The sequence below is a fragment of the Argentina silus genome (assembly GCF_951799395.1).
Source record: "Argentina silus genome assembly, chromosome: 1".
Taxonomy (NCBI): domain Eukaryota; kingdom Metazoa; phylum Chordata; class Actinopteri; order Argentiniformes; family Argentinidae; genus Argentina; species Argentina silus.
The window spans coordinates 21,134,228-21,154,270 of record NC_139655.1 but is presented as its reverse complement, the minus strand read 5'-3'; the positions used below and the strand labels follow the sequence as shown (position 1 = coordinate 21,154,270).

At 42.8% G+C, this 20,043-nt stretch overlaps 3 protein-coding genes across 4 annotated transcripts; 1 reads left to right on the top strand and 2 right to left on the bottom strand.

The window, feature by feature from the left end:
- Positions 1-412: 412 nt before the first annotated feature.
- Positions 413-8,760, bottom strand: ponzr1 (plac8 onzin related protein 1). Of its 2 annotated transcripts, none has more exons than XM_083666520.1 (4): positions 8,709-8,760; positions 6,477-6,575; positions 1,541-1,689; positions 413-1,084 (listed from the first exon to the last, which is right to left on the bottom strand). In XM_083666520.1, exons 1-4 carry the CDS (start codon positions 8,743-8,745, stop codon positions 947-949), a joined length of 423 nt encoding a protein of 140 aa, XP_083522646.1. In that variant the 5' UTR covers positions 8,746-8,760; the 3' UTR covers positions 413-946. The 2 variants fall into 2 exon arrangements, with proteins under 2 accessions (XP_083522646.1, XP_083522647.1); XM_083666521.1 differs by lacking the exon at positions 8,709-8,760 and adding an exon at positions 7,300-7,436.
- Positions 8,194-10,623, top strand: LOC310802218 (uncharacterized protein). Its single transcript, XM_083666510.1, has 2 exons — positions 8,194-9,323; positions 9,730-10,623. The coding sequence occupies exons 1-2, from the start codon at positions 8,407-8,409 to the stop codon at positions 9,815-9,817; spliced, it is 1,005 nt and encodes a 334-aa protein (XP_083522636.1). The 5' UTR covers positions 8,194-8,406; the 3' UTR covers positions 9,818-10,623.
- Positions 10,624-10,712: 89 nt separating this feature from the next.
- acadvl (acyl-CoA dehydrogenase very long chain) lies at positions 10,713-18,602 on the bottom strand. Its single transcript, XM_083677053.1, is given in 17 exon segments — positions 10,713-11,614; positions 11,715-12,085; positions 12,088-12,261; positions 12,572-12,673; positions 13,394-13,415; positions 13,417-13,450; positions 14,460-14,550; positions 14,646-14,750; positions 16,658-16,832; positions 17,035-17,160; positions 17,350-17,479; positions 17,775-17,919; positions 18,083-18,142; positions 18,144-18,197; positions 18,201-18,218; positions 18,341-18,405; positions 18,501-18,602. Coding segments are annotated over 17 exon segments (1,878 nt in total). The 5' UTR covers positions 18,586-18,602; the 3' UTR covers positions 10,713-11,493.
- Positions 18,603-20,043: the final 1,441 nt, after the last annotated feature.

The window sequence follows — 20,043 nt, the reverse complement described above, 5'->3', positions numbered from 1 at the left end:
TGTAGATGCTAAATGCGTTGTCTTTATGTGTGTGTGTGTGTGTGTGTATGTGTGTGTGTGTGTGTGTGTGTGTGTGTGTGTGTGTGTGTGTGTGTGTGTCCAGTTCTCTACGATGCCAACTCTGCAATTCTAAGGTAGAGAAGAACTCCAATGATGGAGAGACAGAGGAAGAATGAGCAATATAGTCTTGACTGAACCTGTGGCAATAAAACCTCTATCTGCATTATCACATATAGTTTCTCTAATGAATCTACTCATTTTGTCTACCATAATGTAATCATGTAACGTAATGTATTTTTCAAGTCTTTGTTTTCATCAGCCAATGTCCACTCATAGTTACTGCTGAACTAATCTCAGTGTATTTCCTCATGACATTGACCTCCATTATAGCACATTCACTATAAAATGTCACTTTTTAAAACAAGGGAAGCAGGTAATTTATTCATGGTGATGAAGTCAAACATCATGTAACACATTAGCAGGTCTAAAATAAGGAAGCAAATTTAGCAGTCCAACATTGCATACAATCATAAAAGGATGTATGTACCTACTGTATTCAAAAACACACAAGGAAAAACCAAAGAAGGAACAGATAGCTATATTTTGCATCTTTAACATTCAATTGAAATGGCTTTGGAAGCATGTTTTAGGCTGGAATGACAAACTATGGCAGTATGAAATAAATGGCATACATTGTGTCTATAAATGACAAATCTGGAGTAGGCTATGGTATAAAACACTTGTCATATATGATTTCTATAGATTGGAGTGCTGCTGTATCAGGAGCTCTTTCAGGGTGGTCACTGAATATGCTAGAAATGATGGAAATGATAACAACAAACAATAACAACGATGACAATGAATGCCATTTCAATCACTAACCACAATTTCACATCTTAACCTAACCTTTCTGCGTGGTCTTCTAGTGACTGTACATGTGGGGGTCCTAAGCACTGAGGACCTGTTGGGTGATCACAGTAGTGCCTGTGTTGGAGTGGGCCCTGGTCTTGATCTCCCTGGTCATCTGGCACCAAGCACAGGGGTAGCAGAAACACAGCGCACAGCAGTCATCACAGCAGGAGCCCTGAGAGAGAAAGAGAGAGATAGAGAGAGAGAGAGAGTTTAGTAAGTTAGTTTCACTGGTGGTACTGTAGACCTACAGCAGTTGGTAAGTTTCCATCCGTTATTCTGGAACATCATGTGGATGCAAAAAGCACTTCCTTCTACAACTGAAAGTGGTGGTTGTTACTAGCAGGTGTGTCTAGTGAACCGTGTAGAATTACTCCAAAATCAATGAGCAGAACAAAACAAGTAAAATAAAAGAGTGAGTGAGAGTAAGCACAAACAGCATGCAGGTTCATGAGCATATCAGGACAGGCACGGTTTGTAATTGAAAGCCTAATTTGACAATATCCCCTGGGATTGACTGGCGAAACGTTATGACAGTACACAATAAAGCCACAACACATTCCCAACCACTGGTCCCTTACTACCTCAGGAAGTCCGTTGTTGTCCCCCCTCTCCATTTCTCCCTTATTACCTGGATGCCATAGCGCTCCCTTAAAGAGGAGCGGAGGCAGCAGGAGACCACCATGCAGAAGCTGTCCAGCAGGGGCATGCAGAAACACCATCCAAACTGGGAAACCGTCTGACACTGCATACAGGGGAAGCACCACATAGCACAGCAACCTGGGGAAGGCAGAGACAGGCAAATGTTGTTATTGTAATGATATCATGATAGATAGAGATAGATAGATAGATAGAAACTTTATTTATCCCTAGGGGAAATTCAGGTTCCAAGTAGCTTACAGACATAGAGACATCACACATAACATACACATACAACATACAACATAAGCAGGATTGTAAACAGGCGAGGTGCAGTTGTAAACGTCTTTGCAGTTAGGTGAGGTGCAAAAAGGTAAGGCAAGACAGTGCAATTATAGGACAGTGCAATTATAGCATTAAATACTAAAAACTAAATACTAAATATGGGCTAAATAAATATGGACTATTTTTAAAGTGCATTTAGTCCAGGCTGGTGGAGGGAGGTAGGGGCTGTGTATAAGGCCTAGCATCTCCAGTAAACATTGTAGTTAATGAGGTGAAACAGTAAGGTACAGTGATGTGATGTGATACAGAGGGTGGAGGTTATGCAGAGAAGTCCATCTCTTTGCCCTTGATTGACATATTGCACACCTGTACATGGCTCAAACACCATTGTTAAGTTTGCAGACGACACAACGGTGATCGGTCTCATCAGCAACAACAATGAGTCGGCCTACAGGGAGGAGGTCCAGCACCTAACAGTGTGGTGCAACGACAATAACCTGGCTCTCAACACCAAGAAGACCAAAGAACTCATTGTGGACTTCAGGAAGTCTAAAGCTGGCGCACACACCCCCATCCTCATCAACGAGACTGAGGTGGAGCGAGTCACCAGCTTCAAGTTTCTGGGTGTCCACATCTCTGAGGACCTCTCCTGGACCCTCAACACCTCCACCCTGATAAAGAAGGCTCACCAGCGTCTCTTCTTCCTGAGGAGACTAAAGAAGGTCCATCTGTCTCCTCAGATCCTGGTGAATTTCTACCGCTGCACCATCGAGAGGTGCAGCGGTAGAAATACTGTTTATACGGCATTCCATATTTATATTTATTCTGCTATCTACCTCATGCTACTGTTAATACATATATACTGCTAGACTGCATTACCCATACAGCTCATATGCTGCTACACTGTTCATACTGTAACTATTTTCTGCTATTTTGCACTTCTGGTTAGACGCTAACTGCATTTCGTTGTCTCTGTACTTGTACTCTGCACAATGACAATAAAGTTGAATCTAATCTAATCTAATATTGTAAAGTTGTATGGCTCTGGGGACAAATGATTTACTCAGTCTGTCAGTTTTGCATGTCAGTGCTCGTAGTCTCTCAGTTTTGCATGTCAGTGCTCGTAGTCTCGATCATATCATTATATCTACTACAAAAAGCTTTTTGCTGATAACGAGAGAGAAAAAGAAAGAGAAGGGGGGAGACAGAAAGTGAGAGAGATAGATAGAGAGGGAGAGATTTCTGGTATAGTGCCAGAACACAACAGAGCCATTTGATCCCTGCAACAAAACACTGTCTGCTAAGTGGCATAAATACATATTGTGTCAAGTGATTTCACCAGCTATAAGTTCTGCCTCTCTAGTTGCCTCTTAGTATCTCCTCTCCTCTCCATCTATTGTTTCACCCACATCCAACATTAGTCTCTCCCTCTCTCTGAATCCCACCACAAAGAGCTGCCTGGACAGGGAGTAGTAGGAGTGACTCAAACACATCACTCTTACTGGAAACCAGCAATTGACTTTCTTATCACCATCTTCAGTATATGCAGACATTGATAGAAAGAGATTTAGACAGAGGTGGACAGAGAGAGAAAGACTGGGACAAACATTCTTTCAGTTTTACTTTTATATTATTACACATATGTACTAGATCTTGCCCTCCCTGTAACCTTTCCAGGACCACAGCCCCCACTCCTTTAGTGTTCCTGATGACATCACCCATTTCTCAGGCTTCTGATGTGTTACTCTCATGATTTCCCATGTTACTCATACAGTAAGAGGTCTTTTAAACTGCATAAGCAAACAAAAACCTTGGCACACACACACACACACGCTATTTGAGACACCACAAAATCTCATGCAATGAGTCACCATTTTTCTCAGTAAATATATTTCCAAAGGTACTATTGACATGACATTTTCACCAGATGTTGGTCACAACCCAAGTAATCCATACATACAAAGAAACCAAAACAAATAAGTTCAGAAATTAAGTTATGTGTAATAATGTGAAATGACACAGGGAAAAAGTATTGAACACGCTTACTGATATTTATTCAATACTTTGTACAAAAGCCTTTGTTGGTAATGACAGCTTCAAGACGCCTCCTGTATGGAGAAACTAGTCGCATGCATTGCTCTGGTGTGATTTTGGCCCATTCTTCCACACAAACAGTCTTCAAATCTTGAAAGTACCGTGGGCCTCTTCTATGAATCTTGATCTTCAGTTCTTTCCATAGATTTTCAATGGGATTTAAGTCAGGTGATTGGATGGGCCATTCTAGCAGCTTTATTTTCTTTCTTTGATTCAAGATTCAAGATTCAAAGTGTTTATTATCATATGCACAGTAGAAAACATGTTTCCCTGTACAATGAAATTCTTGCTTTGCTGTCCGCAGAATGCCAACCAATGTAAAATGTACAATACTAAAAAATATACAATATATACTAAACAAGATAACAAAATTTAAGGCAGCATGTGATAATAAAAAAGCAACAATAATAATAATAAAACAGTGCAAATGTAAGCAGTGCAATTATGCATGTGCAAACTGAAAATTTAACAGTCGGGTTCAGTTATATGAGGTAGTACAGTTATATGAGGTAGTCCATGATTATAATCTCCTATGCGTTGTTTAGGAGCCTGATGGCAGTGGGAAAGAAGGAGTTCTTTAGTCTGGTGGTCCTGCATTTAACACTTCTGTACCTCCGGCCTGAGGGTAGAAGTGTGAACAGTCCGTGCTGGGGGTGGGTGGGGTCCTTGAGGATGGAGGCGGCTCTCCTGTGGACTCTGCGATGGTAGATGCTCTGCAGAGAGGGCAGTGGAGTCCTGGTGATTTTCTCAGCGGTCTTCACCACTCTCTGCAGGCGTCTGCGGTCCATAGCAGTAGTGCTGCCGTACCACACAGTGATACAGCTGGTTAGGATGCTCTCAAAAATGCAGCTGTAGAAGTTGCTGAGGATCTTGGGCGACATGCCAAACTTCCTCAGCCTCCTCAGAAAGTACAGCCGCTGTTGGGCCTTCTTAACCAGCTGTGTGGTGTTAAGTGTCCAGGTGAGGTCCTCGCTGATGTGGACGCCCAGGTATTTGAAGATGCTCACCCTCTCTACTTCGAGTTCCCGGATGTACAGTGGCCGATGAGGTCCCCTCTTCTTCCTCATGTCCACTATCATCTCCTTTGTCTTGTCCGTATTGAGGGTGAGGTTGTTGTCCTCACACCATGCTACCAGACTGGCCACCTCCTGTAAGCCGATTCGTCCCCGCCAGTGATGCATCCTATTGTCCACAAACTTTAGGATGATGTTGTCCTTGTGGGAGGTGACACAGTCGTGGGTGAACAGGGTGTAGAGGATGGGGCTGAGGACGCATCCCTGTGGAGTGCCAACATTTGTAATAATGCTGGCTGAAGTCCTATTACCAATCCTGACAGACTGGGGCCTGCCAGTCAAAAAGTCTAGGAGCCAGTCACAGAGGGTGGGGTACAGGCCAAGTGTGGACATTTTGTGGATGAGTCTGTGGGGGATGACCGTATTAAAAGCGGAGCTGTAGTCTACAAAGAGCGTCCTGATGTAGGAGTCTTTGTTTTCCAGGTGGGAGAGGGAATAATGGAGGATAGCAGCGATAGCGTCTGAGGTGGACCTGTTGAGCCGGTAGGCATACTGCAGGGGGTCTAGGGTGTCCGGTATGCTGCTCTTAATGTGTGCCAGTACCACTCTCTCAAAACACTTCATGATGATTGGAGTGAGTGCTACTGGCCTGTAATCATTCGGGCAAGCAAGTTGGCTTTTCTTGGGAAGGGGGACGATGGTTGTAGTCTTGAAGCAGGAGGTTTCATCTTCATCATCCTGGTAGATGGCAGCAGATTTTGGTCAAGAATGTCTCTGTAAATGTGCCCATTCATCCTTCCTTCAATTATGTGAAGTTTGCCAGTACCATTTGCTGAAAAGCAGCCCCACACCATGATGTTCCCACCTCCAAACTTTACTGTTGGTATGGTGTTTTTAGGGTGATGTGCAGTGCCATTTCTCCTCCAAACATGGTGTGTATTATGGCATCCAAACAGTTCAATTTTGCTCTCATCTGACCACACTATATTCTCCCAGTATTTCACTGGCTTTTCCAAATGTTGTGTAGCAAACTTTAAACGAGCTTCAACATGCTTTTTTTTTCAGCAATGGAGTCTTGCGTGGTGAGCTGATATTTATTTGCACTGACAAGGGGCTGGATTGCTTTTTAATTACTGATAGATTTCAATTGTTGTCTTGGCTTTCCATGCCTTTTTGCACCTCCCTTTCTTCATGTGTTCAATACTTTTTCCCTGTGTCATTTCACATTATTACACATAACTTAATTTCTGAATGTATTTTTTTTTGGTTTCTTTGTATGTATGGATTACTTGGGTTGTTACCAACATCTGGTGAAAATGTCATGTCAATAGCACCTTTGGAAATATATGTACTGAGAAAAATGGTGACGTGTTCAATACTTATTTCACCCACTGTAGCATTTGTCTTTTCATTCCTCTTTTACTTTCTTTTATCAAACATTGAGTATAGTGTCTTAATAGAGATCATGTGACCCATACAGTTGTTACAAACAATTGCACACAAGTGGCAGATTTTTCTGTTAGTGTCATGACTTACAGGTGCCCATGTCAGAGCAGCAGTCACACAACCCTGTGCTCCATGTCCCCGAGCTCTGGGTGGTGGTCACTGTGGTGATCTGCTGCTGGACGGCCATGGCTATCCAAGAGAAAGGAGGAAATGGGAGGAAGGAAGCGGAGCAATTGCATTGTTTAGTGGGGATAGACGCCTATTGGACCGATATGGGGTTTACGTTTACGTTTTTGACTAGCTTGTTTGACATTTTTTTATGTCTAATTCATTCAATGATTACAGTTCCATAATAATATACATCTGGTTATTACAGTTTTTTTCCTTTAGCCCTATCCGCCTGGAGCAAGGAATTGGAGGCAACTTTGAAGATAATTTTAGAAATCATCATGACACCTCAATTGGATTCCTAACTCAACGATATTAAATCTTTCCACCACATTTTATAGCAAAATATTAGAGTAGATAGCCTGTATTCACAACTGGACACATTATCCGTGAAACAGACCTGAAATTATTGAGTAAATTAAGCCTACATTTTGAAGGGCTGAATCGGAAAAAAATAAAAACGTAACCGTTGTTTTCTGACAGGTTTGACCCTATGCAATCATTCGATTAAAAAAAATGAGGATACCTGTAAGCCTATATAATGTCAAGGTTACCTACATACAGTAGACTATCAACCATTTTTATGAACTTCTGCAGAAATTGGTTTGAATAAACTTTCGATTATTCAAATAGGTTTGGTCTAGAGTGACAGTCCAAATTAAAGAAACATGTTGTGTAGCCTACTAATTGTTATCTTTCTTAGTTATAACTGTACAGTAATTCACAGAGAAATGCAATCCCCTACCTTTTCTGTCACGCTCTTAAACGGCAATGTCCGTAATCCGTAAAAGAGTTTGAAGAGATACTTGTGTGCGTGTGTTGACGGTGCTGAAATGTGTGGGGGTGTGGCATCAATTCCTAAAGTTTCTATTTCGCTGGAAAGAAGAAATTTGGAAACCATACTGTAACTTACTTTATCTCAATTTAGTTATTTATAACTGGGTTATAGTATAATAGGGTTATAATAGGGTTAATTAATATAACTATTAGTTAATTAATATAACTATTAATTAGGACATAACAGCAGTTTACATGTTTCATATCGTATACAAAAAGCATTGTGCATATTGGATAATATGCTGCCATTGTAACTTGGCACGAAATGCATTCGCCATTGGTGGATCTCGAGCTCCAGTTTTTAAGAGTACGCCTACGTACTCTATCACTATTTGCCTATAGTATGCATTAATGAATTCTCTTGAAATTCTGTAAGAATACACTTGATGGCCACATAACCGAGCATTTTACGCAAGAGCTTGCACAACCAGGTATACACTGCTCCGTTCTCTCTGCAGCGCAGCAGTGCAGTTGTGATAATTATCATAGTTTCCAACATACTCATAGTTTTCAATTATTTCGGATGGTTTACATGGGTGTCAACTGAGTAAGACAAATGAAAGGCATTCATAGCCTAAACAATATTTTTGACTAACAAAATAATTAGAATATTAATAATAGGATCTTATAGGATCACTTCCTGTTTCAGTGATAAATAGGCTATGGAAATGTTACTGTTTTGCGTTTGACAACATTGTCGACATTTCTATTCGAAAACCACGGTTGAGTGACTATGGGTAGACTACTTCCCTGTGTGGACGTGCGCCATTGAGCACGCGCACACTGTTTTTTTTAATGAAGACAAAGACACAGTTGGAGAGAGAGATAGATAAGATTATACTCAGACGAGGCAACATTCAATGTCTTTGATGACCTCAGATTGACGAGATGAACATAGTCATTTGCAACAATTTGCGGCAATTTATTTGGGATACTATGGGTATGCAAAGGCCACATTGAAACATCCTAATACCCCAAATATAACAATAACTACAACAACAGAGGAATATTGTCGATGGATAACGGGACTGAGGAAACGTACACCTATGTAAGGGTTTGTGCGTCCACTTGTTCCTTCACAATATTGGCCTTCTTCAACGTCGTCATTAACTGGACCATATTGCGCGAGGAGCGACTCCGTGGCCACGCGCGATTCGTGCTAGTTTTCCACCTGTTGGCCTCCGCTTTAGTTTACTTTGGGATGAGCAGCGTTTTCTACTTCCAGATTTACCGAGGTGCAAAGCCGGTTCCATCCACCTGTGTGGCTATGGTAACGGTCTTAATTACTAGCGCGTCGAACATCCTCCTGACACTCACCGCGATGGCGCTGGACCGTTACTTTGCCGTCTGTCATCCTTTGAGGTACAGCGCTGTTTATTATTGTAGCCAGTGGCCCTGGCTCGTTGGACTTTTGACTTGGGGGCTGGCGTTGGTCATCCCCCTCAGTCTGCTCCCCAGGGAGGCAACAGGACTACATGGAGAATGTGGACGGGAACAGCTGAAGAAAGGCGAATTACATAAGATACTGTTGATATCTGTGTGCACAGCACTTATCATGTATAGTTATGTACGGATATTGCTTGAGGGGCGACGGTTGGGAGTGCTGAATCGACGTAACCGGGTCGGCTGCCGAACAATTGCACTGCACGGGACACAACTCGCCGTGTACATCCTCCCCAACTTCGTGAACTTTATACTCACAGTTCTCAATAAACAAGGGCATCTTCAACCAGGGGCCAAAGAGCTGTCTGCTGTGGTCAGCTTTGCCTTCTTTAGCTTGGCGCAGTGCGTCGCGCCAATAGTGTATGGTTTACGAAAAGAGGAACTTTTGGAGCAGTTGCATAACCGGTTCCCTTGTTGTTCCCGTCACCTGAAAAACCTCCTTGGGTGGACCGTACGTGCCACGCAGCCACTTATACACCTCCAACCACGGTATGTCAATATAATTGTTGGTTAAGATACAGGTCAACGTGTATTAGTAACTTTTCGCACACTTTATGCGTACCAATATGGCGAGCCAATGATGCTTGGAGAATGATACATTAATAAACATGGCAATGACCACATACTTACGCAGTTAGTCTAGACAGAAACATTATTGATTTCTTACAACCCGTCCTTTCTTTGATTGGTTGTAGGCTATATTGCAGAAAAAAATATTTTCAAACATAAGCAATAGCTTGGCATTTGCTTTGCTCATACTTCCTTTTTCAATTGTTTTGGAATTGTTTGAATGTGAGACTATAGACACAATTATTCTTATCACAGCTAAGAATTAAACTATACATCCATGTTCCCTTTATGTGTTTTTTGGACTTTGCATATTCCTATTTTTCAGGGAAAGAACTCTGACTTCCCAGACACTCATCTCCTTGGAGATGCCACAGACCCCAATAGGAGAGAGGGAGAACCCACTGCTATCATAAGTCCCCATCCTGTAGAAGTGTAAGACTGATGCTGCCACACAGATGACATGGAAACAATGGTGGACAGGGATGTAGTGACAAGACCTTATGTTTGAAAAGTTGTTATAAGAAACACATCTTGGAGCAATGCATGCTTATTGGGCATCACTCGGTGGGCTAGCCCAGTCCAACAGTCTGCTATGCATGGTGTGAGAGGTGTCCAATGAGAGTTTGACTCAAGTTGACTGAATATACAGTGCCAGATCAGATGAAATGACCAACATGGGCAATGACTTAAATGACCCTCCTGTATTCTGATCCTGATCCTGTATTCAAGAGATATTTTTGTGTCCAACAATGTATTTTTTTATAGGAGAATAAAGTGGAACATTACAATTCCTTTACAAACTTCTTGTGACCTCATGTACCTGCTAGATTATCAGTTACTGTAGTGACTAATATTTGTGATCAGACTAAGTAATTAACAAGTTCATCTGTGATCTGCTGTAGCTCTGTACTGTAGCTTGTTTCTATTCTATTTGTGTCAGACATACTGCTCAGGCGAGGGAAATTTGCAACAGTTAACCACTTGCTAACCACTGTTGCTGCAGTTATTACACACAATATACATACTCCAACCAAATTGGTACAGAGCACATCTTCACAGGTTAGTAAGGGGTTAAAATGTGATATCTACACACAAGCAATTGCCCCAAGTCATTCCAGTAATTGCATTGCCTTGCCCGGTAAAGGAGGATGTTGAACTGAACTGAAACTGAACTGATTAAGAACAAATAAACTGAGACAAACTGCTGATTATTATCCTATATGGTGTATGGACATGATTTATTTGGCAGCATAGAAACACATAAAGGGCAGTTCAACACACACATAAAAGAAACAGACACTTCTGCTATGCAGTTAGACATTTATTTTCTCGACACGTCACAACATCAGAAACTATTTAGTAACACATTCATATGCATGCTGCAGGTTGGAAGTATTTTTGTTAAATTATACTTTGTTACAGTTAATGGAGCTTGCATTACTTTTGGCTGAAAAAATGTCTGCACTTTGGTACTTAATAATAGTGACTATGAAAGAATTACATTCAGTCATCAGAAAACGTTCTGGTTTATGAAAGTTGTGGCTTTTCACATCTATAGCTTTCACTTTCCTCAGACTCAGGTCACAAGAGGTACTGGACAGCATCTTTGGATTAGTTTCTAAGGCAAATATTTAAGTTTTTGGATGTATGAGTCTAACTGAAACTAAGCAGGTCTAACTGATAATACAAAAAAATGCAATTAACAAAACGTAGATGATGGATATATGACAGTGTTATCAACATGGAACTGGTTAGATGGTGGTTTTATGTTACTTACGCGCTAAATAGATAGACATGGTATATTGATCGACAGTAAATACAAATATGAGATTAAACATTCAAACACGCCCTCTGAATATCAACAATTTAAATAAATAAATAAATCGTAACTTTTGATTGGGTGGGCAAGACGCATGTGCCACTGCTGGCCTTGTTAACATTGAGTTCATGTTGCATTAATGTTGCATTCTTGTCACATCAACATAAATAAAACATTTAGAACTCAAAACACACTCCCCTACCACTGTCAGTACTCTGATCAGTTAATACAAGTACATGTTTTTTCCTAAACATAAGTGGACAGATCCCTTTAAAAGCCCAGGGGGTGAGGGGACACTACCTCTCTGTTCTCCACCACGGCCGTAGAGATGGCCCACAGGTTCTTGAAGATCTGCTTGGAGTTGCTGGATCGCAGGGACTTGAAATACCCACTACATGATCATAGATATAAACATTTAATAGCAAGCACTTGGTTGGCACTGGCACTTTGACCCCTAACCTGAGGTGCTAACTAACAGATTTGACAGTAGCTAGCTGCCCTCATATGTACGTCTGTAATGACAGATGAAGAGAGATAATGATCTATAGACAGAGTGAGGAACAGTACTGACCTCAATACACCAGGTCTCACACAACATCTTCTCATGCTGCGCTGAGGGGTGACCCTGACTCAGGGAACGGGATGCCCTACGAGCGCACGCACGCACGCGCACGCGCACGCACACCCACACACACACACACGCACACACACGCACACACACCCACACACACCCACACACACACACAATACTGACCAGTTCTCCACTGTGGGCCAGCTCTGGGTGTACAATCCCCCGCAGAGTCAGCCCTGTGCCCAAACCTGCCTTCCTACAGTGACGGAGTGAGAGTGTATTTCTAAATACTGGTCAAATATTGTAAGTGCTAAAAAAGGAGTGAATAATGTGTGTACAGTAAGTGCATGATGTGTGTGTTTATCCAGCCACTTGGCCCTCTTGGTAATCTCCCTAGCCAGCACTCCAGCATTGCCCAGTGGATTCTTCAGGGCCTTCTGTAAGCTCTTCAGCTGGTTACCAGCATTCTGTCCACAACACACACACACGCACCCGCACCCGCACACAAAATGGAGTTGGCAAAATAGAGTTGAAGTTAAAACAAAGAGAACTGTGTCTGTACTGTCTGTTTCAATGTCAAAACAGGTTACAGCACTCAGTACTGTCCACACAGGAAGTATATTTACAACAGTGAGCTCTCTTTCATACAGCCCACAGAGATCACATCCTGTCCACAACCAATGTTGCTGATTAATTACTCTCATTCACACAGCAGAATCACTGAGAACCGTGTGTATACCTGTCAAAAATATGTGCTCACTCGTATACAAACCTTACCTGGAAGCCATTGAGAGAAACAAATAGCCTGAGGATGTCGTTGGTGCCTTCGAAGATCCGGAAGATTCTTAGATCCCTCAACACTGTCTCTACTCCAGCGTCCTGTGCTCACAAATACATACAACCATTACGTTGATTTAGTAGCAAACTCAACAAGGAATCTAACATTGTTTTTTACCATTGCAGCTAAGGTAGGAGAATAACAAAAGCCTCATTATAGCAAGTAGGTCCTGTCTAGAGCCCAAATCCAAGGTTGGAAAAGTATAAAGACATTCAATCATGTGGATGAACTATCCCTTTTACAGTGAAATATTTGTCTCTCTCACAAGACTCTGTGGAAGAGGAAGACGGTGTGGAAGAGGAACTAGTGCTGGTCTAAAAACAGACTGGGTTACAGACACTAGCGTCTACTGGACTCATGTCTACATTTGCCTGTCTAGATAGATTTCATGTTGAAGAGATTGGAGTCTAGTTGGTAAGTGAGCCTTTCTATAGATCAGTAGTCTTGAACCCTGGCCCTGGAGAGCTAGAATATGTACAGGCTTTTGATCCTGAAAGCTCAGTGCTAACACACCTGATTCACCCAATCAACTACTCATGAAAGCCTTACTTGGTTGAGTCAGATGTTTTACTGCTGGGCTGTAACAAATACCTGGTCAACCTATAACTCTCTAGACCAGGCTTCGAGGTATCCACCACATATCCCCCTCCAACCCAGCTCATGTCAGCTCACTGAATGCTTACAGTATATACATGCTTACTGTATATAGGCAGGAGGGAAGGATGCAAAGGTAAAGTATTGGAACAGGGCCGTTCGCTCACCTTCATGAAGCCCATACCCCCCAATCTGGATGCACTCATCAGTCACTTTCCACGCTGCTTCCTGTCAGAGACACACAGGATCAACATACCCTGAAGAATTCACACTAGTTCCAATTTCGGGCCAAGCCAGCCTGATTTTCTGACAATTGATTCGGGTCTGGCTGGGCACGGGTTTACTGTGACAAAGCTCCGTTTAATTATTTTTTAGATATAATCTTGCATGGCTGTGTTTGATAACTCTCTCACTCACTCAATCACTCACTCACTCAATCACTCACTCAATCACTCACTCAATCACTCACTCAATCACTCACTCTGTTCTAGTCAGTGAGGGATGCACAGCAGCAGCACCTATTCTGACCAAGAGTATCAGATCAAGATAAAACAATCCGCGTGAAGCTGTCTCTTATGGAGCGCTTTTGATATAACGCTTACAAACACACAAAACAGGCAACAGCAGCAAGATCTCACTAATTTCTGGAAATATATAAGTTATTCTATAAAGGCAGGTGCAGTAAATACAGTTGTTGATAGTAACTAAGGTGACTAGCAGTCTCTCTCCACTCATCTCAGCAAGCGGCTTTCTCCTCTCCTCACTCTGCAGTGCTGCAAATTTGCTGTTGTATGTAATGGATGGGCACAGCCATTTTCTAGAATTCTGGCTTTTCTCGGGCTCGGGCTCATAAAATGTCTGATGTTGGGCATGGGCATATTGCAAAGTCATATATTATCCATTTCCCTCCCATTTCCACTTAATCTGTTTACCATCATATCCTTTTCCACAGAATAAGGATTATCATAAATAAGTTAATGTTGTGGTGGGGTCCATTGCCCAATGGAAGCCAATGAGACATGAACAGTATGGTTATTGTACAACAGCAGTGGATGTGTCTCAATGTTCCACTGGCTATCCTACTGAGGAGGGAGGCTTTATCATACTGATAGTTGCCACAACTTGCTTTAATAACAATTCTTATCACAAAGAACAGTATACTGCATAAAAAGAGTTTTAGTAGAATAAAGAGAGATCTCATGCAAGCTGAGAAAGAGCTACTGTACTGGATACTTATAGAGGCGAAGATCTTGCTGATGGCAGCTTCAATTTGGAACTCTGCTGCTCCGCTGTCCATGTTCCTCCTGATGGTGTAGGCCATAGACTGCAGTGCATACAGAGACCCATAGCACAGTTAAAGGGAGCCAGTGATGATGAGACGGCGCCAAGACATGGGTGAGTGTCCTGGTGCCAACTGACCTCAGTGACGTAGTGCAACATGGCCATGCGAGCCACCTTCTCCTGGATGGCTCCGTAGTTGTGGATTTTGTTGCCAAACTGGGTCCTGTTGGCAGCGTGGTCCACCTACTGGGAGACATGGGGGGACAGGGCAAGATGAGTACAGATACCAGGTTTCTACATAAAGAGTCTAGCTCCTCATGAGGTTTCTAAATACTCCGTCTTACCCTATGGGAGTTATTCTATCTAGGGTTTAAGACTTTTGTTGAGTGCTAGAAAAAAAGAAACAGAAAAGAAGTAGGCTACTTGATAAGTTAAGATTGAATTGAGTGAAGGCACAAACATCAGATTTATGCTATACAAACATTCTAAATGCAAATTCAAATGCACACCACACATTCATATGAAGAATAGAACTAGGAGAAACTTGTCAAAGAGAGTGAACTGGAAAGGAATGTTCCTCTCATCTGGTAGGCGCTCAAGCTATCATGGCCTCAATACTCGGCTGTGTTGACACATTTTGTGGGGTTTTCATCAGTACATTGGAAATGGAGTACGACAGAGACCTTAGACATCAACCACAACCCACAGGCTTAGAGCTGCAGGCCTGCATCTCCAACATACTAACAACCACATGAGGGGCCTTGGACGGGGGTTGAAGTAGCAACATAGCTGCTCTCAAAGAGGCACCAATGAATGAATGAGCATTAGCACTGAATCATTAAAACTGAAGTCTAAAGTTGTGGTAACTGTAGTGATAACGATGAAATGGCATCTGAATATTTTCCCATGGTATAACTAGTTTACTAACTTGTGCACTGCTAAAAGTCCATGGATGTTCTTATACCAACTGTGCATGTTTTAGTATTCTATACCTTTACCTTCAGGTATGTATCAACAGATATAATTGAAGATAATGAAAAATACTTGATTGTGTTGCACTCTGATGCTTCCACAGGAAACAGCACTACAAAAACAGGTAGCTGTGCAGCGCATGCTGGGGAATTCCCCTCCTCCCCACCCACTATATGGGTAACAAGGGTGACAATAGGAAGCCGGTGGTGAGAGAAGAAGATAAAAGATCAGTAATGTTAGCTAGGCACAAGGTGAGAGACCTGTAGGAAACAAAAGAGAAAGCATGTCTGCACGAACAATGCCACTCTGCTCTGATAGAAGCTTAACAAGGATGGAAGGGAAGAAGAAAAGAAAGAAGGAAGGAAGGAAAGATAGGAAAGAAACCCGACTGAAGAACTCCTTCTTTCCCACTGCCATCAGACTCCTAAACAACCCATAGGAGATTAATATAACCGTACTACCTCAATAACTGAACTTTCCAGTTTGCATAATTGCACTGCTACATTTGCACTGTTTTATTATTATTATTGCTGCTATTTTATTTTATGCCTTAAATGTTGCTGTCTTGTACATTTGTTTAGTATATATTGTTGTGGGGGGACATGCAGCGTTCGGCCTGTAGAGGGAGCTACAGGACCGTGGCCGGGGTTGTGTCGGCGAGACTTTTGTTGCACACCTGCTGCGAATTAAGTCTCGCCGGCGAATGTTTAAGATGTGTGTGCTTCTGCCATTTCAGTAGGAGAGGTGAGCTGGGAACGGCGAGAGAGAGAGAGAGAGAGAGAGGGAGAGAACACGAACGAACCTACCTACCCACGAACCTTGTGACGAGGCTGGAAAGCCCCTTAAGAGGTTCACGAAAGACTTTATGAATAAACGGGAGCAATCCCTAATCCCTACACTGCGTCTGCCTCTGTGTATAATCGGACATTGTTACAATTGTATATTCTTTAGTATTGTATATTTTACATTGGTTGGCATTCTGCGGACAGCAAAGCAAGAATTTCGTTGTACAGTGAAACATGTTTTCTACTGTGCATATGATAATAAACACTTTGAATCTTGAATCTTGAAAGAAAGGAAGGAAGGAAGGAAGGAAGGAAGCATCTGTTATGTATTTGAGGATGGTCAGGGAAATGGTTAATTATCCTCTAGCATCAGTGTTCAGCATTAGTACTCACAGCCTTGACGATGACCGCTGCCATGCCAAAACGCCCGTTGTTCAGGATGTTCATGGCCACTTTGAAGCCACCGCCCACCCCGCCCAGGACACAGTCGGCAGGCACACGCACGTTCTCAAAGTACATCTCAGCTGTGTTGGATGCTTTGATGCCCATCTTCTTCTCTGGGGGGCAGCTGAGAGAAGGGAGAAAGGAAGATGAGGATAAAGGTAGAGTGGGGACGAGGGGGGAAGGGGATAACAATTGAGGGAGGATGGTGGATTAAGTGTTTCAATGAATACAAAAAAACATCTCATGTTCTTGTTTGCAAGAAAAGAAACGTAACCTTATGCCTAAGTCTCTCACCCAACCCCTGCGTTCCCCACCCAAATACTCACTGTGTCACTCCTCCAAAGCTCCTCTCCACAATGAAGGCAGTGATCTTGTCCTTCATTTCTCCTGTCCTCTCATCTTTCACAGGGGTCTTGGCAAACACTGTGAATATCTCAGCCAGGCCTCCATTGCTATGAGAATGGAGGATTACTGTGTGTGCAAGCATCACAATAGGCCACTGATGCATTGAGTTCATTCAGACAAGCGGGTGAATGTATGATGTACTACAGTGCCCCCTTGTGGGAGGAACAAAGCATTGATATCACATCAGTATGAGTATGTGCGTGCGTGCGTGCGTACGTGCGTGCGTGTATTCCCACCTGATCCAGATCTTGCCCCCGTTGAGGGTAAAGTACTGTCCACAGGGGGATTGCACTGCTGTGGTCCTAAAAGAGGCAGCATCAGAGCCACTGGCCGGCTCCGTCAGACAGAATGCTTCTATCGTCTCTCCTATATACAGAAAACACAGACACACACACACAGACACATTATTAGTCACAAACCCAAAGGACACAGGACGCAACCAGTGACATTTCCCCGCAGCCTAGAAATTCTGCCAGTAGTATTTCCCTCAGTGAAGCAGTATTTGCAATGCCAATATGAACACACCGATTTCACCTGGGTATCATTGGTGTGCTCAACCGCATTATCAAAGAGCAGCGATATCCTTTGAGAGAACAAGATAGTAGTTACACAGCAACATAATGATTTGTCCATAATGTGTCCAGGTGCCAACCTGTCTTACCTGTAGCCAGTTTGGGTAAGTACTTCTCCTTCTGGGCAGGGTTGCCAAAGAGCAGGATGCCCTTGAAGCCGATGGACTGGTGGGCACCCAGAGTGATGCCCACACCCAGGTCGTGCATGCCTACGATCTCCACCAACCTGGCATACTGGGAGGAGACAGACGGAGTATCAAGTATAAGGAAGACTTGACAACTAAACACATCAATGTATGTTATGTACATCACTGAACTTATAAAAAAAAAGGGAGAGGGCTGTCATATAGAGATTCCGCACGCCGTATATTGGCAAGTGTGCTATGTATTTCTGTACCTCTGTGTTGGTGAGGCCCAGGCCACCCAGGTCAGCAGGCACCTGCAGGCCGAAGGCCCCCCATCTCCTTCAGCCCCTGCATGGTGTGGTCCTCCACCTTCTCCAGTGTGTCGTTCTACATAGGGTCATTCACCTCCTAGAGGAAGGGGTGAGAGGGTGATCATCAGACATAGCAAATAAACACTGGAAATCCATTAGTGCTCCTCAGAGAAAAATCACAATATGAACCTTAGAAAGTCAACAACACTTCACATTTACCTCAAAGAATTTGGAATTTGGCCCCACAAGTTCTGTAAGGAACTGGGTCTGCTCTTCATTCATTACTGTGAAGGAGAAATTAGAAAATAGTAACATGTTTAAGCCTCTCTGGTCACCAAATAACACAGTGAGAATGTTTGCATTCCCTTTTGTGGCTTACCTGAAGGAAAGGGGAAAACTTGAGAAGTGTTGAGCTGCCCTTTGAACATATTGACAGCAAATGACTTGGACACCTGTGAAAACATACAGTGCCTATAGAAAGTCATCATACCCTGTGAAATCTTTACCTTTTGTCACATTACACCCTGGAAATTAAAATAAATCAAATCTAACTTTTTTGAGCTGTATGTACACATTGTAACCCTCATCATCAAAGTGAAAATAAAAATTGTAAAAATTCTGGACAATTATTAAAAATGAATTAGTGAAATACCTGGTTTGGTTAAGTGATCAGCCCCTTAGAGTATACCATTATAAACTTGCTCAGGTGCAACCAATCAACTTCCAGATCAAACACCAGGCTAATTGCCCCCCACCTGACATCAACTGTAGTGGTTTTGATTACTTCAGAATAAAACCAGCTGTTTCTTGAGGATTCCACTACTAGAAGTGCATGGTTCTGCAAAGAATTCACCATGGTTGGAAAAGTACTTTCAAAAGGCCTCCGGGATAAAGTAGTAGGAAGGCACAAGTTAGGTGAAGGCTACAAAAAGATTTTGAAGGCTTTAGCTATCCCTCTGAGTACCGTTCAGAGCATCATTAAGAAGTGGAAGGCGTATGGCACCACCAACACCTTGCCTAGATCAGGCCGTCCGTCCAAACTGGATGACAGACCAGGAGGACATTGATCAGAGAAGCTACCAAGACGCCAAAGGCAACTTTGAAGGACTTACAAGTCTTTATGGCTGGGACTGGTCTGTCTGTGCATGTGACAACAATCTCACAAGCTTTACACAAAGCTGGCCTGTATGGCAGGGTAGCAAGAAAGAAGCCTTTTCTGAGAAAGTGCCATAGTCAGTCTCGTTTGTGCTATGCAAAAACACACCTGGAACATTCTGTTGCCATGTGGAAAAAGGTTTTATGGTCAGACGAGACTAAGATTGAACTTTTTGGACTGAACTCCAAGCGCTATGTTTGGCGAAAACCAAACACAGCACACCACCCAAAACACACCATACCTACTGTGAAGCATGGTGGTGGCAACATTATGTTGTGGGGATGTTTCTCTTCAGCGGGGACTGGGCAATTGGTCAGGATTGAAGGGAAAATGGATGCTGCCAAGTACACCCAAATTCTTGAGGACAACCTGCGTCCCTCTGCTAGACAGCTGAAGATGGGCAGGTCATTCACCTTCCAACACGACAACGATCCTAAACATACCGCCAAAAGAACAACGCAGTGGCGTAAGGATAGAAAGGTGAATGTCCTTGAGTGGCCAAGTCAGAGCCCTGACTTAAATCTGATAGAAAATCTGTGGATGGACTTGAAGAGAGCAGTCCATCGCTGCTCACCACGGAATTTGACTGAACTCGAACAATTCTGCAAGGAAGAATGGGCAAATATTCTCCAATCTAGGTGTGCAAAGCTAGTAGAGACATATCCAAACAGATTGATGGCTGTAATTGCAGCAAAAGGTGGCTCTACAAAGTATTAAATCAGGGGACTGATGACTTTTCCAACCCTGTTATTCTTGTTTTTCATTT